The 25,819-nt window shown below is 41.8% G+C and overlaps 2 protein-coding genes across 5 annotated transcripts in view; both read right to left on the reverse strand.

Moving 5' to 3' along the window:
• LOC111834176 (equilibrative nucleobase transporter 1) overlaps nucleotides 1-9,294 on the reverse strand; it is a 32,136-nt gene extending 22,842 nt beyond the window's left edge. Inside the window, exons 1-2 of one of the 4 annotated variants that reach the window (XM_072697959.1) lie at nucleotides 9,262-9,294; nucleotides 7,199-7,369 (exon numbers count right to left, since the gene is read on the reverse strand). In XM_072697959.1, the coding sequence (XP_072554060.1) occupies nucleotides 7,199-7,369; nucleotides 9,262-9,279 (189 nt within the window). In that variant the 5' untranslated portion in view covers nucleotides 9,280-9,294. Of the gene's footprint in view, nucleotides 1-1,341; nucleotides 1,492-7,198; nucleotides 7,370-7,767; nucleotides 7,850-9,261 lie in introns of those variants that run through there. The other 3 variants (XM_072697958.1, XM_023793194.2, XM_023793193.2) reach the window with 3 other exon arrangements.
• A 1,577-nt stretch (nucleotides 9,295-10,871) lies between these two features.
• On the reverse strand, nucleotides 10,872-25,447 carry LOC140593550 (uncharacterized). Its single transcript, XM_072718479.1, has 9 exons — nucleotides 25,120-25,447; nucleotides 24,339-24,417; nucleotides 23,424-24,112; nucleotides 18,608-18,958; nucleotides 17,725-17,803; nucleotides 16,800-17,494; nucleotides 13,836-14,144; nucleotides 12,446-12,524; nucleotides 10,872-12,219 (listed from the first exon to the last, which is right to left on the reverse strand). The coding sequence occupies exons 1-9, from the start codon at nucleotides 25,408-25,410 to the stop codon at nucleotides 11,522-11,524; spliced, it is 3,270 nt and encodes a 1,089-aa protein (XP_072574580.1). The 5' UTR covers nucleotides 25,411-25,447; the 3' UTR covers nucleotides 10,872-11,521.
• Between the last annotated feature and the right edge of the window lie 372 nt (nucleotides 25,448-25,819).

The raw sequence follows: 25,819 nt of genomic DNA on the forward strand, positions 1-25,819 counted from the left end.
TGAACACACTTAGACCTAGAAAAAGCCTTTCACTCTCCTTCACGCTCTCTGACTGTGTATAGCCTAAACTTCCATGTTGTGATATAGAAACGCATACGAACTAGCATAGATAGACAAAAACATGAATCATATTCTTCAACAAAAACTTATTTTTTAGTAGCAGTAGTAAGGATTCTAATAGATTTGGTGGTTGAGTACAAAAAAATACTGCAAGTCAGCAAACATTCCTGGATGTGTATATTTAGTTAATCATACGATGGTCTCTCCTTCCTCTTCTCTGTGATGCAAACACGCAAAACATACTTCCCCATTTATCAGGTGCAAAACAGCTTTTTGCGGGTGTTGAGTCTTTGAGCATCAGGAATGGCCATTAACTAAATATTTTGCTGACACAAGTAAACAACACCACACCTTGGGGCCATGTGTGGGATAGGGTAGGAAGGATCTAATGTCCATCCAGCCACAACAACTAGCCTGTAGGAGATCTGGTTCAAGACTTTTAGCTGGAGCACTAACCTATTACAGCTACCTCAGGAAAAGACCATAAAGGGATAAAAGAAAAATAGTGTTTTGAAGAGTGAGCACGCCCATCTGTTCAGAAGCGATTAATCACTCATCAAACCCACGAACCTAGAGTCTGACAGAGAGCCCCCCGGGTAAGATGACATTTCATCACGGGACACGGACACACGCAAGACAGCAGTCCACATAAACTACACGTCTTCGGAAGTTCGGCAGTAAAGTGCAAACTCCTCACAGACAGGAGGTGTGTGACTCGAACCAAAACCAAATAATATATCAACATATATAATCTGTCCCTAGTTCAGCCTAACATGTCATAATCAAACTGACTTTAGTCTTAAATTAAGACAAATTAATCTAAAATACACACAATTATGTACGGCTACCAAATACTGAGGCTTAAAATGCGGCATACATAAAACCTACATAACCAATCGTAACTTTTCATATTATCTATACTAATATGATTTATGTATATATGAAAGTAAATGCCCAAGAAAAAAACGACACACGGGTGTCGTACACCGTAATAAAACCAGAAAATATTCAGCATTATACGCACGAATTAGGCACCTATTAATTTTAATTATAACCGATTCGTAACATCAACTTACTCATTACTTTATTATATCCCTCACCCGCTGTTGGTATATACAAATACTCGCTATTCCGTTATTGTAATTCCAAGTCAAACTCTATTAATTTTCAGAATTTTGGGTAAAAAAGACTCCCGCGTGCTCGTGTTCCGTGAAGCCCCTGTTAATAGTCAGTGTACCATTTGCTTGGTTACTTTTACTAAGGCTGGAAAGCTGTACTCACATGCGGTAGAGGAGATGCTGTCTCTGGGGCGGAATTTTACTGGACGGAATATTAAGTAGAGGCTCAATCAACTATGAAGACTATGCTTTCAAGAATAATAATGAGCAACATGCTTCAGGTTAATGAAATATTAAGACATAGATGTTACATACATTCATGGGGGCGTGGTCAAGGGTGCGTTGGGGTGGGGTGCGGGTTAGCAATCCACATATCTTCAGATTAAAAGAAGCAACCCTAACTACCATGTAGCACTGGTCATAGTCTTGGCCTTATGAAGTTAATTTTATTACAAGTACACATTACTGTGCTGTGCTTGAGTTCCCCACCCAAAGTCAGTTTTCCGGCTCCACATTCATTCCGCTCAAATCGGACTCTCTCCAAACTGGGAGGCTGCTATGGGATAAACTGGGATGCTTCCCCTTAAAGGGTTTTCTTGACAGGTGAGACCAAAACGGAACTTTCTCGCCTAAATCCCAAGTGTTATGTGTGACACAGATCAGAGGCAGTGCGTCACTCATCACTGAGTCCGCAGTCAGGTCCGGTGCTGGTATCATCCGGCTGTGGTGCTGCTTCTCCGCAGCGGGGACTGGAAAGCTTATTAGGTCAGAGGGAAACACAATACGACTAAATTACACAAGAAAAAACATTTTTTGATTTTTTAATATTAAAAACTTGAAATTAAAGTATTTTTCAATAGAGAAACACTGTGCCCAAATTGGTCCACAGTGGCTTAAAAGAAATAGTGTATGCCCTAATGTGTGGATTTGAAAGACTTCATATATAATTTACAGGCAATGTTCAAAATCTTGAGATTGCTTGAGAAAGTACTCTAGGAGAAAATAAGGAAGAATTACACGTAACCAAATGGTAATTACTTATCAAAAACAATTGGACAGTTTTTATTAAAGGAACCGTCAAAGGAAATGTCAGTAGTTCTCATATCTTACGAGTACTACTCTTGCGCAAATGTATCTCCGTTGATTGTCATGAATGTGGCGCCCTCTACTGTTTATTTGGTTCTTTTACATTATTTACTTGGTCGGTTGTACAGCTATACAATTGTACAGTTGCAGCTGCAGCTGACGTTTAATAGTGACTGCTTTGACTCTTTGGTTTCAAGATTTGGAAAAAGGCACCGAATAGCACGTGCTGTCTGACTGGTTGTATTTCACTTAAACCTATAAATCATTCAGCATGTTTGGTCTGAATAAAATCAGGTGCCATCCATCCATTTTTGAATCATCTATCCTGGACAGAGTACTTCACAGGGCACCAGGCAGGGATATACCCTGGACAGGATGCAAGTCTGATGCAGAACATACACACACAATGATGTATTTCAGAGATACTGATTGACCTAATTGTATATTTTCGCACTGTGGGAGAAATCGTGAAAAGCAACAGGAAACACATGCAACATGAGCACATAACATTAAAAAATATGATCAGAGCACCTATTTGTATTGGACTGAGTGATGTCCCACGCCTTCTGCCATATTCCCCTTGGGAGATGCAGTACTCCAGCTTCCCCCAGGACTGGATAAGTGGCTGGGTGATGAATGATATCATGGATGTGGTTGTTTATCTGTAATCTTTATTGTGGATGTAGATAAATTTACTTTAAGTCTTTTTTCAGTGTTACCAATATTCATGAGACCGATTTTTCAGTCCCTTGGTCTATACAGTGGAAAAATTCCCGAAGGAATTTACAGAAATACACTAAAGGGGAACAGTAAAGAAAGCATGGTCATATTTTTAGCCACAGAAGCATAGAGAGATGGGGGAAGGGGGGGGTGATAAAGACAGAGGGAAGGGGGGGGGGGGAAGATAGCGGTTTATTTTTAAGGACATCTGTTTTGTGTTGAATGAAAAGATGCAAAGTTTAAAGGACAAGGAGATGGTGGATTGACAGGATATAAATTTAGGTACGACCACTGGGTGGACATTGTTGGACGTTGACACCACTCTACAAGAGAAGGAGATTTCTTCACTTTAGAGGGACTGACATCCTGGATACTAGGGTTCACTTACACCATATTGCAAGCCAGTGAGGTGTTTACACAAAACCTTGGACAAAGACTGGACACTGCGAGATATTATCAGCAAGCCAGGAGAGAGAGAAGGAAGGACAAACACTGCAAATAAAACAGGTGAGAAGTCTGGTCTTTTTCCTCCTAAATCAGCAGCCTGTGTTTTTGTGTCCGGTGTGTGTGAATTTTCCTCTATATGTCACGTAGTCTGGGAGCAACAAGCAGCACCTCCGTCGAGATTTACATTAGTGAATTCAATTCCATTTATAAGCAGGATAGCATGTGTGTGGTCATTTGCATTGAGTTGCCGCAAGTGGAGATTTCCACATGCAACGTCTAAAAATTTGCTCAAAATTTGGTCAAGCAAAAAAAGAAAAAAGCATATAAAGCAGCTTCCTTCGATATGTCAGCAACTTAAAAAATGACAGGGTGTTTGAAATGACAGTGTCTTGATCTCCTTGACCTCGTAAAGAGCAAAGAACCAGAAGGAAAACACTTTAAACATCATTCAGTGTTTTTTTTGGCAAATGGCAAATGGTGACTTTTACCACTAAGGTCCTCGGGAGAACGGAGTGACAGGGGAAAGTCGGCAGGCGGTTGAGGCATTTCGAGCTCAAAGGTTCGAGGAAAGCTTTTAACATCCAGCAAACCCTCAGGACAATTTTAGAGCCGACACACGTGTGCTGGCTGCGTGTATCAGAGCATACGGGTTTATGTGCTGCTGGTGGGTAAATCCATGTGCGTATTGACGGCGGTGCCATATAGTTTCCAGCCAAAGCAGCTGTCGGGGGTTTGGCTGCGTCTGTGTCACCCTTTCTAATTTGGGAGCCCCGTGTCACATAAAGGTCAAATAAAGTGCCGATAAAGAGGCCAGAGAGACAGCGAATAAGAGCTGGAAGACGCCCCCATGGGGAGTTTGATGTATTGTATCAAAAAGGGACATCAGGATAGCGTCCCAGCTCAAGGACAGAGAGTACAGGAAGTGTGCAGAAAAGAGTGAACACACTGTCAGAAGTGCACAGTGAGTGCTAACCGGGCTTTGAAGTATATGGATAAAATCCTTTGTATTTTGATGCAATGATTGAAACTTTTCGGGCAGAAGTGGACTGGGGGTGTCTGGTTAGATAACGGGACGAGTTCAATTTTATTTGGCCCCCTGTTCCAGCAGAAGAAGAAACTGCCAAGAGGAGGAAAGCCAGAGATGGGGGACATCTCACCTCAAAGAGAGGAACCTGACACCAAACCAGCAGCTGCTGAGAAGGAGGAAGACAAAGACAAGGTGTGAGAACGGTCGAGGATTGAGACATATTCAGTTGCCGTTTGTTATCATTTCTTATTTCTTACCTTCTTAAATGTAAAACAAAAAAGCAACTAAATAACATAGAAGGGCTCTGCACAGAAAGGCAGTAAAGTGCAAATGCTGATGACAGTACAACATAATATCTGTTTTTAAAGCGAATGTTCTGTGGGCCCCGATGTGTTTTACTTCTCATTCCTGCTGAGATATCAGTGCAGTGAAACTCACACTTAATCTGGGATTGAAAGGATCCCCTACGGGCATTCGGTTACCGATACAGCCTGTGCTTGTTATTCTGTACTGATACAACATGCATTTCTTACGTTTGTGAATGATAGGGTAACACTAGTGTCTTGTCGCAGCAGTGGCTCAGTGGGTTCAGGGTCTCTCTGTACGATCGCATTCATCTCTCCATTTTCCAACCAATCATAAATCCTTTATTTGCCATTTGCACACGTACATTGGAATGCTTCTCTTTGCCTACCCCAGAGCTGGGGGGGTCACAGCACAGGGTCAGCCAATGTGTAACACCCCCGCAGCTGGTGGTTTAAGGCCTTGGACATGTGACTATTCTGCCAAGGGTGGGGGCTCAAAGCGGTGAACTTCCGATCGCAGGCACAGAGACTTAGCCTGCTGAGCCATTTAATGCCCCCCCCCCCCCAGGGGGCAGGGGGGCTGGAGCCTGCCCAAGGCAGCACAGGGCACAAAGAAGAGGAATAGCCCTGGATGGCATGCCAGTCTATTGCAGAACACACACACACGATTTCACAGACAGTACCCAGTTTAGAGATAGTTCATCTAATGGAATTTTGGAATGGAGGACAATGCAACACGGAGTAAAACGGGCTTCAGACTCCCAAGTCGGGAATCGAGAGGGACAACGATACCAACTGAGCCACTCTGCTGCACTCATATGACTACAGGCAATATAGTTTAATTACTGACATGATAATGAGAATCAACGTGGTAATATCCTCATTAAAATGATACATAGACTAAGAATCCTTCCTATTTTTTTCTTTACAAGAGACAGAGTACGACAGAGCATCAGCCCAAGACAAGAATGAAAATGAACGGGGGACAACAGAGGAAGAAAGAGGGGACCCAGTGGGAGGAGCCAATGGAGAGAATGCAGGGGCAGGGCCATCAGAAGCAGCCTATGAGAAAGAAGAAGGAAGTCCGAGAGGGGAGGGGCTGGAGAGTGCTAAACTTCAGGAGCAAAATGACACGCAACCAGCGGAGATAGAGGAGGGAGTGACGGAGAAAGGGGAAGACAAAGAGAGGGGAGAAACACCAACAGACGGCGAGAGAAACACAGAGTCAGGAAAGCAAAGCTTAGAAGATAAGGAGAAGGATGTTCAGAGAAAGGAGGAGAAACAAAGTGACAAACAAGCGAAAGGCGAAACGAAGGCAGAGAATCCCGTGGAACGAGAGGAGGAGGCAGGACCCGAGAAAGCGAAGGATGATGCGAAGGGAAAAGCAAAAACCAAAAGGAAGCCGACCACCACGCCAGCCGCCCCCCCCGCCCTGTCCCGTCCCCGCAGCTCAGCGCACTCATTGCGAGCTTCTACAAAGAAGGACATAATGGCCAAGTTCCAGAAGGACGCCGGAGAGTAAGTGGTCGCATCCCACTGCCTGCCGCTGTTGCCTCCGAATCCTCCTCCTCTCTGACCTCAGCCCCCCACACATTTACTTCCTGCTGACTTGTTACATTTAGACCTCAAATGAGTTAATTTGCTTCTCCAAACAAAACTCATCAATCACAAGCAAACACTTTGGAATGTACTAAATTGATCTTCTTCAAATTGACCGCTATTGCTGTGACTCCTTCTAACTGGACAGTGTCCTGTAACGTGTTTTCAGTTACATCCCACACCCCCTGCCATGTGAACTGTACTTCACAGTGTAGTGATTACAGGTAACAGCATCCAATAAGTCTATAGTGGAATGCATGAGTCATTCTCTCTGCATAGCTTTTGTTTAGTCATTAATGTCAGCAGAGGCACATTAACATGGTCAGAAGCCCGGGGGGGTTGACATTATTAGACAAAGTTAATTGAGGCCTCTACGCTTCAGCATGGTGCATTTCAAGTACCCCCCGAGTCTTTTCTCTGACCGTCGGGTTGATGTACGTCTTAACCAATCATCTTCCAGGAAACCGGTCACTCGCAATTTCAAGGTGCAGAAGTCATCTATAGGTTCTGGGGGAGGCATGGGAGGCTCCATCAAGCAGAAGGTGCTCCAATGGTGTCAGAACAAGACCCGTAATTATGAGGTGAGGACTTAAAGCCATGGGATTGGTCAAAACAGAACAATGTCGATTCTTACTGTTGTAATAAATGTCATCAGTGGCTAAAGTGCTAACTCCCCAAGAGCCTTTAGCAGATGCTTTAATGAAGAATAGGACTGTCAAACTATTTTCCAGTATTATAGCATTTTGTGACATTTAAGAAGTACAAGCACATTTATTAATAGCCTAACCAGTGTTACGCTACTGGATAATTTAGCCTAGAAAATTGGGATTAACTACCTCACTCATGGGCACAGCAGTAGATTCTCCCCTGAAACTCAACCTGCATTGTGGGCTCGTTCCTTTCCACAGAGCGTGTCCATCGAGAACTTCTCCTCGTCTTGGGCAGATGGCCTCGCCTTCTGCGCCCTGGTCCATCGCTTCTTCCCCGACGCCTTCGATTTCTCCTCTCTTCAAGCGGATGAGAGAGAAAAGAACTTTACCCTGGCCTTCAGCACAGCAGAGTACGTGCATGGACAGCAGATTAAGCACCTACAACATTACTACACACCTGTATGGGAAGGGTTATATATGACAGCTGTATGCAGTTAATACACGAGTAAGAACAGAGAGGATTTTCTATCAAGATGATCATGAGAGATATGTGTGAATTTTTCATTTGCTACATTTTGTGAGATTTACCTTTGTGCCTTTTCTTATATAGAAGGGCAATCAACAATGTGGCTTATGGACAAAGAGGATTTTATTGTAAAACTGAACTGAACCAGAAACAAAAGACTAAATATTACCAAGACTAACATGAGAAATACAGGGGGGGGGGGGGAGAGAGAGAAGAAGCAACCACTTACCGAAGAAGTAGCAGGTTGCACATAAAACAACCAAGTGGGGAATAGGACAAGGGGAGACACATACATACACAGATGACGAGGGCTAAACAAGGGACAGGTGTGAACCATTACAAACAAGCAAACACTAGAGACCAGGAACTATGAGGAACAGGTGAGAGCAATAAACAATCAAGCAAGCAAGCACTCAAGTGCTAGGAGATACTGGGAACGTAAGTAGCAAGACATGACTGCAAAACTAGAAATAAGCAGCAATAACTAAGAATAAATGCATACAAGCAAGACCCAATGCCGAAAGACTGAATACACCAGAAAACAATGAACTTACTACACAGAGTTCTCGGGCAGAAAACACAAAAAGTCAAGCAATAATTGAAGTGGACCCCCAGCCAGCCTTGAACCCATGATAGTTAGGGAGCAGGACTTGCAGCACCACACCCAATCCATTCAGCCAGACAGTGGGCCTGGGAGCAAGTGAACACACTAGGCACTGTGACAGGCACTAAACACAGAAACGAACAGGATGACTAGTGACACCTGCTGGCCAAACAGGGAAACAATGGATAGAACAGGAAAAGACAGGAACTGAGACTGACAGTGTTCAGCGTGATCTTTTATCCAATCATATTCCAGCTGCTTATCCAGTACAAGGTCAGGGGAAAAACTGGAACCTCCCCAATCATTAGAGGAAACCAGGGACAATGAACCACTCACACTCATTGCAGTGACATGTTTCCGTTTAAAAATATCACTATTACTGCATTTCTGGTCTATCCACTAAAGCACTGGTGGTATAAAGTACATAGTATTAATGTAGCATCTGATTTTTTTTTTAGTTACAGTGGCTGGAAGATACGTATTCAAAATGGAATTTCCCAAATGAAGCAGAAAAAATATTTGTGTTCCTTTTTTGTACAGCGTCTTCAGAATCAGAATCAATTGCCTAGTACCAGGTGAATTTAGAAATTTCAGGTGTCCACATAACATTAATCCAATAAAATGCCAGTTTAAGTTTCTTTTGCGTCCCAATTTAATCTAAGCTTAGAAATCAGTGGCTCGTACAAATAAGGCGTGTCAGTTTTAGTCTGTGGGGTAACATATAAACTGCTTAACCTAAGAAATGGGCAAACTTGTGTTTCCCCCTGAGTTATTCCTAATTTTGTATGATGAACTAAATTTCAGTCTAGAATGTAAGTTTCCCAGCAGAGCCCACTATTGTTAATTTTGTTAGTAGAAAATCAAGAACTTCTGAAGTTCAAGCTTAACTGTAACAAGGTGAATATTAAACTCCTCTCTATTGTTAATTAGTTTGGCAGCTCACTCTTTTATCTGGATTCGTAACACAAGGCTTGCACCATTGACCTCCCCTGACTCTATTTGATACTATATACCAATCCCAAGAAGAGTTTTCTTTTCATGCATCATTGACTTGTTTCTCCGATTGTTAGGCAGCCAGAACGCTGTTAGTAGCTATGTTAGACTGCCTCATTTTCTTACCTTTGTAGTGGTGTACATATGTTAATGTACACAATTTGAAGCCTTTTCCCACACAAACAAGAGCAGAAACGAAGGAAGTGTCTTACGCTGAACCTGGAAACGTTCATGCAGTAGTGCAATGTTGGATGGAATGTGGTTATCTATCTACTAATTAATCTGTGTACTTTTAGTAAGACATGTTTCACAAGACTCTGAGTTATTCCTAGCACACTTAAGCTAGCCGGCGGGTCATATGACAAGGGTTACTTATTGAAGTGTGTTCAAAGTCTCTGGTCAGGCAGGGGAAGACCAGTGCTACATTTTAATCTCATGGTGTCATTATACAGAACATTTTCCCGCCATAACATGATCACGCTTCAGGTGTCATAAGGAGCCCGATTCACTTTATCTTCTTTATGTGCTCCAGTTATTATGCCTATATTCTGCATTCTTTTCCTTTTCTTAGGTCAAAGGCTGACTGCTGCCCCCTACTGGAGGTGGAGGATATGATACTAATGGGGCACAAGCCTGACCCTCTGTGCGTCTTCACGTACGTGCAGTCCCTCTGTCAGCACCTGTCCAAGGTCGAGAAGGAAAGGAAAGAAAAGAAGGCAGCGAGCGAAGACAACCAGGGGGAAAGCAAGAATGAACCTGAGGCTGGGGCGGAAGAGAGGAGCGAGGCGGGAGGTGATAAGGGAGGTGGGGAGGCTGCAGAGGAGGCGAAGGGGAGAAGCGAAGGGGAGGGGGGAGAGGAAAAGGGTTTGGGGGAGGCGGCGATGGAAGCCCAGGCCAAAGGGGAGGAGGGAGGTGGAGAGGAGGGGACGGTAGAGGAGGAACCAGCTGTCTGACGTCTAATGGGCAAGAACAAAACACAAAAAGGAAAAGTAGCCAGTAGCGACTCGCTGAAGAGTACTGAACAAAAAGGACAGACGATGAATGGTTCCATAAGCTACATCATCAAGTCTTAGACTGAGAATATGATGCCATGTGAAAGAGGCACAGTGGTGAAGATATTTCAGGTTTTCAAAAACTTACACATGTTTTTGTGAAACATCGAGAGAAAAGCAAGCTTAATGTTCTCCTCGAAAATTTTTGCAACGTTATGCTTGTTTTTTTTTAACATAATTAAGAAATACAAGGATTGTCGTGTGAATAAAGGAAACCAATGTTTCTGTAAAACATAAAAATTTATGTGGATTTCGAAAGTTAAAATGTACCACATTGTGCTTCAATATTGTGTTCTACTTAGCTGTTAGATTGTTGCCATGTGTCGCAAAAAGATATTGCAGGAAATTAGTTGTAAATCCAGTGTTATTTGTTAATGCTACATTAATAAAAAATATTCAAAGTAAAACACATTTTGCCAATAAACAACTAGTGTGATTACTAGGCAATATAGGCAGGGCTTAGTAAGCAACTAGAGGAGGCTGAACCAAGACATTTGATTCGGTGGCCCCGCTTCCTCTAGCTGCTTGGGCCCACCTCCTCTACAATCTGATTGGTTATCATTTTTCATTCTGCCATCAGGACATATTTGTATAAGTAAAACTCCCATCAGCAAATCAACGCGTGCACCAGCTCACCATGCCCTGCCACCATTTTACGGTTACAAAAGAAAAATCACATCAAGCCTGGGTAATTTCACCGTTTATTACAGGGATATTTGTTACATTCAGATATGACATAAGTGCCACATTTTAAACATTTCATTCATACATATTTTTGTACTTTCAAAATGATTTTATGAACAGCACAGCATGCGCCGCTGTGAGCACTATCTCCCGTGGGGAAGGTGTGAATAGGAAGCCTTTAACCTGGGCAGAAAATACATTATTTGTACAGTAGGTCTTAATGGAAGAGTACCAAAGAGTGCATTGAATTCAAAAATACACAAAATATATTCAACAATATCTGAGAAATCAAACTCATACAACTCAAGATTCCAAGTTTAATGAATTCCAAGTTTAACTAATTCAGCTAAATTTGACAGCCAGTGGCCACGTGTCTAACGTCGGTATCAAAATAATCTGACCTACCATTATCTTAGTTAAATTTAACACTGAAAACATTCTTTTCAGATCCTGCGAATGAGGACCCAACTTCAGCCTTGTGGGGAACCATAAAAAGTAAATTACGCAAAACAATTGAAATCAAACCAATGACAAACACAAACTAATCCACTCTGAGGCTAAATGGTAGAAATCTATGGCTACTTTACATGCAGAGGCCTGTTCCCTTAAAGAAACACAGCTGAGATAAATGCTAGAAACGTCCAGACACATTAAACCTCACCAGCATGAGTTTTCTGGTGTCGTTTAAGGTGACAGCGCCCAGTGAAATGTTTCCCACACTGAGAGCAGTGAAAGGGTCGGTTTACTTTATGTATTCTCTCGTGTTTTCTTTTGTTGCTTACATCAGAGAACCTTTTCCCACATTGCACACAGCTGTATGGTTTCTCCCCTGTATGAATACGAAGATGCCTCTTGAGGTAACTTAAATACGGAAAACTCTTCCCACAAAACTTACAAGTGAGCCATTTCTCACTTACAGCAGCCCTTCTGTGTGTTTTTGGGGTCTTTGAGATTACCTCTCCTGTGGACGTCCATTCTGTGGGGCCGTATTTCTCATGTGCAGAGTCAAAAGGCAGATTCTTAATTTCAATGACAGCATAGTTTTCAGTAAAACGTGGGGCACATGGACCTTCGTCTTCATCTTCATCATCGCGTTCGCACACCTGATGCCCACAGTCAGTGCGCTTTGAAGCCCCGACACCCTGGTGTTCTGGTAGCCCCTGCTCAGGGCTCTGGAAAGCATGCCTGTTTTCAGGGTCACCCTTGAAGGCAGCTTCCATAGTCCCCTGATCTGGCATATGGTGGTGCACTGCAGGTTCTGCATGTGGTTTCCTGTCCTCAAAACTGTGTTGTGACTCGATGGTAATCAGATCCCCAGTGTTATGCAGAGGTCTGGACTGCACAGAACCTAAGAGGAAGGACAGCTTAACACCTCTGGAAAATTTACCATGTAAGTTACACATATAGCAATTATAAGATGTGTGTGTGAGCTTTTACCCAGAGCAAGAAGCCCTTGTAAACTTCCTTAATATTTCTGCTGAGATTGATAAACTTCATGTGTTACCAAAGAAAGCTTTGTCACTCAGTTATTATTATAATTTTCCACTCAGGTTTACAATTAGCCTTCCATGTACCTTGTAAATCCACAGCTGAAACATCTGCTTCAGGACTCTCAGTCTTGATTTCAGGCAAACTCTCCTGTGTGGCTGTTGACTGTAACAGAGGAATGAAGTCGCCTTGAATTGGTCATTGGCTTTAACAGTGCATGCTAAATGCTAATCCTTGAAATTATATCCTTTGAAACTATCCGACGGCATGGGCTGTCACCTGACAACAATACTTGGTACCACTACACCTTCATCAGTGACAATGACCCACCAGAATATTAATTTCCTCAAACATCTGCATAAGGTCCAAATGCCAGCAGCTTTGCTATAGATCTATAGATGTTCAACAGATTGGATGGCCAGTGTTTATCCAGAAATTGCCGCTGTGTATGCGGGTTTCCGCTGTAAGTCCCTACTTAGATTGATGATGGTTCAAAACATACAGTCACCGCCAATTCAAGAACCGACTATTAAAACTAATTATTATTCATTTTTAATGAAAGCATACCGTGGTAGGTAAACTTAAAACTCTGTAACTGTTTGGAAGCTTCATTTTTCCGATAAATGAAGGCTGGTTCATAATTGTCCGCACGCGTACTATCGGATGTGTCCGCTGGAACGTTGATGACACGTTTGACGTAACTGTGCGCCTCCGCGGAAGAACGCCTGCTTCATTCACAATTCGTGTCCGCGCGGCTCTGGACACACTGCGCATGATTGATTCACTAGCGTCCACTTCTAAATACCAGCACGGATGCTTTTGACGAGCGTTGAGGTAGTTTGCAAACCCTATAGACTATTTACGAGGTAATGAACCTGTTACATACATGTAAATGCGAGTAGAGACTTGTCTAGTATTGAAAAGCAAACGCCAGCTAGCTGAAGAAAGTTGGCAACCCTGTGAGCCGGCGCTCTGAATTTGTAAAATAGAGAAATGGACACAAACCTCATTGCTGTGGTACGTGTGCACAGAATATCAGAATAATAATTTATATTCTATTCTTCTTATTATTAAAAAATATATAAACGCAACACGTATGTGCAAAGTACGCGGCTTGACCGGAGAACTATTAACATTTCCGTGTACGCATACGTACAGTGGAGAGTGGATAGTGTTGCGTTTGTGTAGAGTATGATTGATAAGACTGAAGTAGATACCAAACTGGATATGATTACGGTATACAGAACCACCTTTATGTAGAGCTCCTATTCACATTTATTTACGTATCTTCTCCCTTTCGTTGACGGTACTGCACTACACTTAAATTTCGCGAAGGCAGTGAGCAAAAGAGTGATTCTTTTCATTCAAAAACAGAGTTTTAAAATTTTTAATGCATTTTAAAAATCGTTGTCCTATATTGCAAAACACACTTGAACCCGAACAACCTGCATGCGTCTCCTCTAAATTTATGCACACCTGGAAACTTTCTTGCAACCTCTCTTGGTGCTGATCGCATTGCCGCGACGTCCACAGTTGGTTTTCCATCAGCTGCAGTTTCTTCCTGAGCGCTTCGTTCTCCTTCTGGTGTTTCGATATCTCCATTTTCCACGCCGCTGATCCATCCTCGAAAAGCTTACAGATTTCTGCCACGGCCGCTTTCGCTAAAATGTCCATAATAGAAGCCAGCTGAAGCTGGAAATCAGCGGAGGCCAACATGTTGACAAATAACTGGCTATTTCGCCTACTAAAAATGTGCCCAACAACCATACAATAGTACCACCAAAACTACCACGCTCGTTCCGCGGTATTTCCTGATACTTTAACACAGGCTCCACCTAGAGCATGGGAGTACGTCAGAGGCGGCCAATCTTATCGGCAAAGGGCCAGTGTGTTGGCAGGTTTTGGGGGGTAACACGAAGCAGGATTAAGGGAAAGTCTGACTGGGAGTTCCGTTCCATCAACGTGTCTAAAAATAATCCCCCCTGAGTTACCACAGTAACTCATGCGAGTGAACAAGTCTACTCCGGAGTCGTCCAGACCTAGTTAACAGTCTCGTTTAGTTAAGCGTTGTCTCAAAGAACGTCCTTCGTGTGGAAACAGAGTCCCAAAAAATCGTTCCGTTGGATGAAATTCCGCGCTCTCACTACTCATGTCATGTAATAAATATAATAAAGCCTATAAAATAAAAGCGTACCCATATTACAAAGGTCAAGCATAAAGTGCAATGACTGGAAAAAAAATCCGTTAAAATAATATGAACAGGGAGATATTTTTATAACTCTTTATTCTGATAATCAGTAAATTCAATCGTGATTTGTTACCTAATCAAAATTCCAAGGGCCCACCGCCAAACATTCATTCATTATTCAATTAGGGGCAGTGTGTGGCTCAGTGGGCTAAGCCTGTGTACCTGTAATCACAAGGTTGCTGGTTCAAACCCAGCCTCAGCATGTCTGCGGGTCCTTGAGCAAGGCCCTTAACCCCGAGCTCCCTGGGCGCTGCTACAGGTGGCTGCCCTTCACGGACAACATGCTCCATAAAGAGCAAGTTAAGGGAGGTTTAAAAAGAATTTCCCCATGAGGGACAATAAAGGATTGATTATTATTATTATTTCGTATAAATGGCCATTATTGTAAATATTAGAAACGCAAGTCTTCAAGGATGATCTTCCTTTCTTTGTTATTGAACAAATAGCCAAAATATAATGTACATACAATGGAGAAAAAACAATTAGGAGTCCCTTATTTACGCCTGACACACCCAGTATTTTAGGAGTTTCTCCTAAATATGTAAGTTTGGAGCCACTTTTAGCCTTAAGATGTTTTGTGAATACAGACCCTGATAGGTGTCCAGTGTGCTAAATAAAGTTTGTCCTTATTCGATTCGGGAAGCAATGTAATCAGCCCTTGCTTAAGTGTTGCTTGCAATTCACCATAATCTATGGATTCTGCAAAAAAAGAAAACAAAAAGGGACTCAACTGATCAGGGAATGTCATAAAATTCACTAATTAAACTGTCAGTACCTGGAGATTTGTTATCTTTAACATCCGTAGTACTCACTATAATCTTTTTGCTAGTTGTGTCCAGTCGCTTACATGCTTCCTGGTCATCATCCAGGTTTCCATAGAACATTTTCCTCTGGAAATTCATAAATACTCCAAATAACTGTGCTAAGCATATATTCTGTTAACAGATTTAATCAAAGACATTTCAGATATATCAGAAGAAGATTCGCCTTACACCGGGACCCATTAAGAAAAAAGGTTCATTTTAAAAAGTAAATAAAGGTGACAAGCACATCAGTGCTTTTTTTTTTTTTTTTAAAACAGTCGCAGTGGTAAATGATGAATATTTTCAGTCCATATCGCACCTCCTTGCTCACTGTAACGACAATTACATTGTTGAACGGAGGGATGCAGGTTCAAGTCCCCAAAGTATTACCACCTTCTCGGTATCTGGCGCTCTATGAGGATGTTTCACTTCCCAAATTTCATTTTAATGTTTTTTTAAAATACTTGGTAGTTATTTATGTATGTAGACCCCCGTCTTCATAAATACATTGCGAGTGTTTTTAAAAATCAAATTATTAATGGACATTTAAAAACGTTTATTTGTATTAATTGTACTATATTCCAAGTTAATTGTATATATCACAAAGTACGTTCATACACGCTAATTCAGCTCAAACAGTTAATTTCACTGTGATTTGGGCTATATGAAGAAGCCACAGTAGACCCGTGCAAACATTGTGGAGTTGGCATGTTCTCCTTGAAACAGTCAAGGTCAGGAATCAAAGCTTCAGTTTGAAGGTCTAAAACCACGATGCCTCCTATATTAATATATAAGGATTATTTTTAAACACATGTGCTCATATTTCTGATTTGTGTGGTTTCTATTCCAACCACTTGTCTCCTAATGTCTCTGAACAAATGAGTTCTGATCCTGACAAGCTATTTTCTTGATTATTTTTGTTCTACTGAAGCCAAATTCATAATTACACAATCCTTTCAGTCTTCCTTACAGGAAAGAGGAATTATATTAAATTATATAGGTGGCATAATTTAAAAGTGAGTTAGGGCACATATTTGAAGATACCCTTTGATGCTTCAGTCAAGTTACAATCATTTCAATATAAACATTTGAATACAGCCTTAAGGTGAACAGTTGAATTTACCTGTCTTTTGCAGAAATTATGAAATTAACCCTTTCTGAAACATTCTCTACTGCATGATTGAAATAATCCACCTGGTGTTCATCAGTCACTAACATAAAGGTAATCCAAAAACCTGCATAATAAAAACCCCTGATTGAACAGGGTTCCACACCACTGACTTGACTGAATAGTTGTGAAACAAAAGTTGCTCCATAATTTACATGCAGAGGCCTGTCCTCTTAAAGAAACACAGCTGAGATAAATGCTAGAAACGTCCAGACACATTAAACCTCACCAGCATGAGTTTTCTGGTGTCGTTTAAGGTGACAGCGGCTGGTGAAGCGTTTCCCACACTGAGAGCAGTGAAAGGGTCTCTTTCCTTTATGTATTCTCTCATGTTTTTTTTTGTTGCTGCCATCGGAGAACCTTTTCCCACACTGCATGCAACTGTATGGTTTCTCCCCCGTATGAATACGAAGATGCCTTTTAAGGTGACTTACATATGGAAAACTCTTCCCACAAAGCATACAAATGAACCGTTTCTCATTGAAAGCAGTCTTGTCATGTGTTTCTGGAGCGTCTGACATAGGCTCTCCAGTAGGTGTCCAATCAGTGGGGCCGTATTTCTCATGTGTAGAGTCAAAGGGCAAAATCTCCATTTCGATGACAGCACAGTCTTCAGTAAAACGTGGGGCACATGGACCTTCGTCTTCATCTTCATCATCGCGTTCGCACACTTGACGCCCACAGCCAGTGCGCTTTGAAGCCCCGACACCCTGGTGTTCTGGTAGCCCCTGCTCAGGGCTCTGGAAGGCGGGCCTGTGTTCAGGGTCACCCTTGAAGGCAGCTTCCATAGTCCCCTGATCTGGCATATGGTGGTGCACTGCAGGTTCTGGATGTGGTTTCCAGTCCTCAAAACTGTGTTGTGACTCGATGGTAATCAGATCCCCAGTGTTATGCAGAGGTCTGGACTGCACAGAACCTAAGAGGAAGGACAGCTTAACACCTCTGTAACATTTCCCATATATGGAAGTCACACATACAGAAATTATAACATGTGTGTGTGAGCTTTTACCCAGAGCAAGAAGCCCTTGTAAACTTCCTTAATATTTCTGCTGAGATTGATAAACTTCATGTTTTACCAAAGAAAGCTTTGTCACTCAGTTATTATTATAATTTTCCACTCAGGTTTACAATTAGCCCTCCATGTACCTTGTAATTCCACAGCTGAAACATCTGCTTCAGGACTCTCAGTCTTGATTTCAGGCAAACTCTCCTGTGTGGCTGTTGACTGTAACAAAGGAATGAAGTCGCCTTGAATTGGTCATTGGCTTTAACAGTGCATGCTAAATGCTAATCCTTGAAATTATATCTTTTGAAACTATCCGACGGCATGGGCTGTCACCTGACAACAATACTTGTTACCACTACACCTTCATCAGTGACAATGACCCACCAGACTATTAATTTCCTCAAACATTTGCAATAAGGTCCAAATACCAGCAGCTTTGCTAACTGGCTTATATAGATGTTCTACAGAGTCCATTCTCCTGGGTCACATAACATCCTGGTATGGCAGCTATTCAGCATATGACCTCAAAGCAGAGCAGGGAGTGCTGAAGACCGTAGAGCACGTAACTGGGACAGCTCATATTAACACATATACACTAAACGCTGCCTTACAGAAGATTTCAGCCCAAAACACAGAAATGTTTTTCCCCTATTCGCAGAAAGTAGAGAGACTTAGCACACAAAGAGACTATTTAGCCAATGGTAATGGTGCACCAACTGCACTTTTCCTCCAATATATCTCTAGCAATTACAAAATGACCCTAAACCCGCTGGACTATAATGTCAACCTGGTCACACACGCTGATGATTTTTATTAGGAAGTGGTCTTCTATGCTTAGCGATATAGTTAGCTTACAACGCTGTTGTGCCAGTATCTCTTTAGTATACTGTATAGCTACTATATTTTTCCCTTGAAGAACTGAGAGCTTTAATTTTAAATGTATTTTAAAAATGGTTGTTAAGTATTGCAAATCAAACTTGAACACGAACAACCTGCATGCGTCTCCTCTAAATTTATGCACACCTGGAAACTTTCTTGCAACCTCTCTTGGTGCTGATCGCATTGCCGCGACGTCCAAAGCTGATTTTCCATCAGCTGCAGTTTCTTCCTGAGCGCTTCGTTCTCCTTCTGGTGTTTATATATCTCCATTCTCCACGCCGCTGATCCATCCTCGAAAAGCTTACAGATTTCTGCCACGGCCGCTTTCGCTAAAATGTCCATAATAGAAGCCAGCTGAAGCTGGAAATCAGCGGAGGCCAACATGTTGACAAATAACTGGCTATTTCGCCTACTGAAAATCTGCACAACAATAGTACCACCAAAACTACCACGCTCGTTCCGCGGTATTTCCTGATACTTTAACACAGGCTCCACCTAGAGCACGGGAGTACGTCAGAGGCGGCCAATCTTATCGGCAAAGGGTCAGTGTGTTGGCAGGTTTTGGGGGGGTAACTTTTAAGTGAGCTGATTAAACTCAGCGATGAGGACTCTTCAGACAATCAGTCCTTTATTTAGTAATTTAATGAGAGAGGTACAGCGAAAACCTGCATGCACAGCTCTTTTTTATTTTACAGTCATAGTGGTAAGTGATGAATGAAGGCTTTCAGGCTATATTGCACGTTCTTCCTCACGTACTGTAACAACAATTGCATTGTTGAATGGAGGGATGCAAGTTCAAGTCCCCAGTGGGCTACAAATACTCCTACTACTAATACATATAAGTGTAAATATCAGTATGAATTAACATCAATAACACGCACACGCAATTCAGCAGATGTTTGATTATTATTATTTATCAGCGTAATGTTGTACTCAATGCTATTACCTCAGTCGTACTGTAATTTGCGCCCGAAGGAATTATATATGACATATATCTTTATGCGCCCCGACTTTATAATAGAAACGTTCACGGACAATAACGTAAAGTATGTAACATTTTTTTAATTATCGTTGTAAGGTCTTAGCAAGTTCAATTTCGCCTTTACTAGAACGATTGCCGCTGTGCTTTACAGTCAGTGCAATGGCAGCGAAGTGCGTTTTGGAGGTTTGTAATACCTGTGTAATTACGGTAAACGGTGCATTCCTGGTTTCCTCCCATTAGCCCCGCCTATCCTGCGCGTGCTTCCCTACTCCAAACTTAGCGGAGGGTATACAGAGCACGAAAGGGAGGAGGAAAGAAAAGAAAGGAGCCAGGAAGAAAGGAACCAAGCGGAGACCCAACGAGGGAAAGGTGGACTAAAAGGAAGATGGGATAAAGGAATGTTTTTATCAAGTGAGCTCGAGGGTTGTCAGGCGGCGGCCGCTGGGACTGTCGGCGACCGGGGAAGACAGGAGTCTCTAACGGACAAGTGGGCTTAAAAACGCCCGAATCTCGCTCAGCTCGGGCTTCCCAGTGGTCCTTGTCGTGAATTTGCCCCCGGAGTCCGTGTTAATAGGCCTGCTGGGTGATTATGCAACGGCATCGGTGCGAGTAATGCTTGAATTAAACAATGTACGGCTGGCTTTCCTCAGGAAGGCGTAGCTGCGGCGATCTGACGGCGTGTTTTGTTGCAGCTGCCCGCTGCCTCCTTAGCTTAGCAGCGCCGCGTCCGGCCAGTGGACGGAGAAAAACGTTTGTTTTCTAAAAAGTAAATAAAGGTGACAAACACATCAGTGCTTTTTTAACAGTCGCAGTGGTAAATGATGAATGAAGGTTTTCAGTCCATATTGCACCTCCTTGCTCACTGTAACGACAATTACATTGTTGAACGGAGGGATGCAGGTTCAAGTCCCCAAAGTATTACCACCTTCTCGGTATCTGGCGCTCTATGAGGATGTTTCACTTCCCAAATTTCATTTTAATGTTTTTTTAAAATACTTGGTAGTTATTTATGTATGTAGACCCCCGTCTTCATAAATACATTGCGAGTGTTTTTACAAATCAAATTATTATTGGACATTTAAAAAGGTTTATTTGTATTAATTTAACTATATTCAAAGTTAATTGTATAGCTATTGTATATATTATAAGGTACGTTCATACACGCTAATTCAGCTCAAACAGTTAATTTCACTGTGATTTGGGCTATATGAAGAAGCCACAGTAGACCCGTGCAAACATTGTGGAGTTGGCATGTTCTACTTGAAACAGTCAAGTCAGGAACCAAAGCCTCAGTTTGAAGGTCTAAAACCACGATGCCTCCTATATTAATATATAAGGATTATTTTTTAACACACGTGTTCATATTTCTGATTTGTGAAAAGCGATGTCGAAACAGATTTCGGAAGCAGTTATTTTACTTTCCAAATGTGTTGGGAAAAGGGTTCGTTACTCGAAGCATCACTGCACGGTGCACAATAGCGACACCTGCTGGTCAAAGAGGAGAATCTTGGCGGCACTGCATTTGACTAATCAGTCCGCTTATGTCTCTGAAATCACTTGTCTTATGAATAAAAGCCGTTAGAAACACTAAATATGGTGCCTGAGCTTATAATTAAATATGAATAAATAGTACATCCAAAGAGGCTATTATGATAGCTTACTCTGCAAAGAGCAAGTTGAGGGAGGCGTAAAGACAATTTCCCCACGGGGACAATAAAGTATCGATTATTATTATTATTAATAATAATAATACTTTATCCATATTTTTCTAGTATTTTTTCAGTCTCACACACGTACCATGGCAGGGTATTAGGGCCATTGTAGATTTAAAAATACTGAACTGGAGGAAGAGGGCAATATTTAAAAAAAAAAATTAAACCAAGAATAAAGAATTTCTAAGATTAACGTTGTAAATTTATGAGAAAAAAACTCGGACATTGTCTTGATCATTTATTTTTAGGAAAAAATAAGCTGAGCGCAGGCAATATCATGGCAGCTGTTTGAAACAGCTTTTTTCTTTTATGGTTTTTAGTAAGGGGGTATCACCTTGTTTTTTACAGTGACGAATAAGATGATCAAATGACTTTTGTAGTTCAGTGTCCTTCTCAGCAGGCACAAGCAATGGGTTTTGTTTGTCCGTAAATAAAGAACAGACATTCGTTTAACCGATGCTTCATATGCTTGCATATGAAAATAAAATCATAAATACATTTGAATGGATAGTGCAGATTATACAGGAGAAAGTGGCGTGTGTTGTTGCATGTGCTAAAGCTCATGAAAGATTTTTATCAGTATTATTTTAATTATCAAAGTGATATAATCGCAGGGAGTTTCTTATTCTTTTCTTGAAAATTTATGACTTTACTGTCTCAGAATATCCTGTTTTTTTCTTGTAAATATATAACTTTAAGCTCAGAAATTCTAAGTTTCTTCTTCTCTCAGAATATCACCCCCTTCCCCCAGTTCAGTATTTATTTTTCAACATACAATGGCTCTAATACACCGTTGTACACACACCTGCATTTAATGATGTTATTTTCTTCCGATGTTTTAAATGAGCATGGAAATCAAAACATGAAAGGGGAGTGAAAGTGCTTGTGGACTGGGACAAAAAAAGCATTTGGACTGAAGGTGTTTGTGCAAAGTAACCTGGATCACCAGTCAAAGGTTTTTTGCTAAGAAACGATATTCATTTCACAGTGCTGGGAATAAGCTGATTCCACTTTTTATTTACAACTACTCCTGCTTTTGAGAATACACACTTATAGGGGACAAAGGAGGCGGGGGTGCATAAAAACTGAAGTGTAAGCAGATGGAGGTGTGGATAAACGGTGTTCAGCATAGAGCAGAATCTCAGGGGGGGTTACAGTACAGTATGTTGGGGTCACTGAGGTAATGCTGCCCCGCAGCATTGATGTGTTATTATCCCAAATCAAGAGAACAGACCAAACACCTAACCTGCAGGCAATTTACTGCTGCAGGGTTTTTTTTTTTTTGCAAGTAAGAAACACATTTCTAATGTCATATATACATAACAATATATGCTGCTGTTTTCTTATAGGCTTGTACCTCATTTGTTGATATTAGCTTGAAATCTTCCCAAAATTCTTAGTGTTTTTGTTTCCTCGTTTGTTCCGACACTGCTTCCCAGGATAAGTGTGCTTCCATATGACTCCAAAGATAAAGGAGTCACATGGTTCACATGGATCACAGCTTCAAAGCTTCAGTATCAAACTTTATATCGCTATATCTGTGGTTCCTATTGCAAACACTTGTGATGTCTGTGATGCTTTGAATCAGAGCAAAGAGATCAGATTATGCCAAGCTCTACAGTATATTTTCTTGTTCTAGACAAGCCTAATTCATTATTACAAAGCTGTTAACTATACAGATGGCTTGACTTACAAGTGCATTACGGCACATATTTGTAGACATCCTTTGATGTTTTGGTCATGTTACAATCATTTGAAGACTTGTTGTGCATGTCAGTATGGACTTAAGGTGAATAGTTGTACTTGTGTTTCTTTTGTAGAAATTATCATGACTGAACCTTCCTGAAACATTTTGTAATGCATGGTTGAAATAATGATCTCTACTTCTTTTCATTTAAAAGGTTCTCAGCCAGATGTTACGTACTGCAGAAGAAAGTGTATTAGTCATTCCCGTCATGTTGCCAAGTAGGATGTCAGCTAAATATACAAATCGGCAGTGAATGTGCCTGGTCTTGTGAGTTCCACAGGATCTACTGGATTGTTCTTATTATAATGATAGGATTTATGTCCACCTGGTGTTCATCAGTCACTAACATAAAATTAATCCAAAAACCTGCAAAACAAAGCCCCTGATTGAAGAGGGTTCCACACCACTGACTTGACTGAATAGTTGTGAAACACAAGTTGCTCCATAATTTACATGCAGAGGCCTGTCCTCTTAAAGAAACACAGCTGAGATAAATGCTAGAAACGTCCAGACACATTAAACCTCACCAGCATGAGTTTTCTGGTGTCGTTTAAGGTGACAGCGCCTGGTGAAATGTTTCCCACACTGAGAGCAATGGAAGGGTCTCTTTCCTGTATGAGTGTTCTCGTGTTTTTTTCTGCTGCTTCCGTCAGAGAACCTTTTCCCACACTGCACACAACTGTATGGTTTCTCCCCCGTATGAATACGAAGATGCCTCTTGAGGTAACTTAAATATGGAAAACTCTTCCCACAAAACATGCAAGTGAACCGCTTCTCATTGAAAGCAGTCCTTATAAGTGTTTCTGGAGCGTCTGAGATAGGCTCTCCTGTGGACGTCCATTCTGTGGGGCCGTATTTCTCATGTGCAGAGTCAAAAGGCAGATTCTCCATTTCAATTACAGCATAGTTTTCAGTAAAATGTGGGGCACATGGACCTTCATCTTCATCATCGCGTTCGCACACTTGACGCCCACAGCCAGTGCGCTTTGAAGCCCCGACACCCTGGTGTTCTGGTAGCCCCTGCTCAGGGCTCTGGAAGGCAGGCTTGTTTTCAGGGTCACCCTTGAAGGCAGCTTCCATAGTCCCCTGATCTGGCATTTGGAGGTGCACTGCAGGTTCTGCATGTGGTTTCCTGTCCTCAAAACTGTGTTGTGACTCGATGGTAATCAGATCCCCAGTGTTATGCAGAGGTCTGGACTGCACAGAACCTAAGAGGAAGGACAGCTTAACACCTCTGGAAAATTTACCATGTAAGTTACACATATAGCAATTATAAGATGTGTGTGTGAGCTTTTACCCAGAGCAAGAAGCCCTTGTAAACTTCCTTAATATTTCTGCTGAGATTGATAAACTTCATGTGTTACCAAAGAAAGCTTTGTCACTCAGTTATTATTATAATTTTCCACTCAGGTTTACAATTAGCCCTCCATGTACCTTGTAATTCCACAGCTGAAACATCTGCTTCAGGACTCTCAGTCTTGATTTCAGGCAAACTCTCCTGTGTGGCTGTTGACTGTAACAGAGGAATGAAGCCGCCTTGAATTGGTCATTGGCTTTAACAGTGCATGCTAAATGCTAATCCTTGAAATTATATCTTTTGAAACTATCCGACGGCATGGGCTGTCACCTGACAACAATACTTGGTACCACTACACCTTCATCAGTGACAATGACCCACCAGAATATTAATTTCCTCAAACATCTGCATAAGGTCCAAATGCCAGCAGCTTTGCTAAACGGCTTCTATAGATGTTCAACAGCTTGGATGGCCAGTGTTTATCCAGAAATTGTCGCTGTGTATGCAGGTTTCCGCTGTAAGTCCCTACTTAGATTGATGATGGTTTACAACATACAGCCACCGCCAAGTCAAGAACCGACTATTAAAACAAATGGTTATTAATTTTGAAAGCATACTGTGGTGCGTAAACTTTAATCTTCGTTGGTGTTTGGAAGCTTAGTTTTTCCTAAGACTGATAAAACCACAGTAGCCTAGATAAATTGTAAATGATTACGGTATAGTTTCTCCCATTCAAATTTATTTATGTATATTATCGCTTTTGTTAACGCTAAGGCAATGGACTAAATATTGATTTTTTTTTTCCTTCACTGAGAGTTTTAATTTGAAATGTATTTTTAAATGGTTGTCTTGTATTGCAAATCACACTTGAACCCGAACAACCTGCATGCGTCTCCTCTAAATTTAATTTATGCACACCTGGAAACTTTCTTGCAACCTCTCTTGGTGCTGATCGCATTGCCGCGACGTCCACAGCTGGTTTTCCATCAGCTGCAGTTTCTTCCTGAGCGCTTCGTTCTCCTTCTGGTGTTTATATATCTCCATTTTCCACGCCGCTGATCGATCCTCGAAAAGCTTACAAATTTCTGCCACGGCCGCTTTCGCTAAAATGTCCATTATAGAAGCCAGCTGAAGCTGGAAATCAGCGGAGACCAACATGTTGACAAATATCTGGCTACTTCGCCTACTAAAAATGTGCCCAACAACCATACAATAGTACCACCAAAACTACCACGCTTGTTCTGCGGTATTTCCTGATACTTTAACACGGGCTCCACCTAGAGCATGGGAGTACGTGATTCCCACCTCCAATTTCAAATAATGTACTGTTTGGCAGGTTCCGGATTTTCATATTTACGTGGTCTATTATTATTATTATATCCATCTTCTGTAATCGCTTGCTCTCTTTAGCGTCACGGGGGGTCCGGAGCCTACTGGCGCAAAGAAACAACCCAGCATGGGGCGCCAGCCCATCGCAGGGCAAAACTCACACACCATTCAGTCACACAAGCATACTTATGGTAACTCCAGTTACCCTCAGCATGTTTTTGGACTGTGGCGGGGGGGGGGGGGGACCTGATCACCCGGAGGAAACCCCACGACGATACGGGGAGAACTT

The sequence above is a fragment of the Paramormyrops kingsleyae genome, chromosome 12 (genome assembly GCF_048594095.1).
Source record: "Paramormyrops kingsleyae isolate MSU_618 chromosome 12, PKINGS_0.4, whole genome shotgun sequence".
NCBI classification, from domain to species: domain Eukaryota; kingdom Metazoa; phylum Chordata; class Actinopteri; order Osteoglossiformes; family Mormyridae; genus Paramormyrops; species Paramormyrops kingsleyae.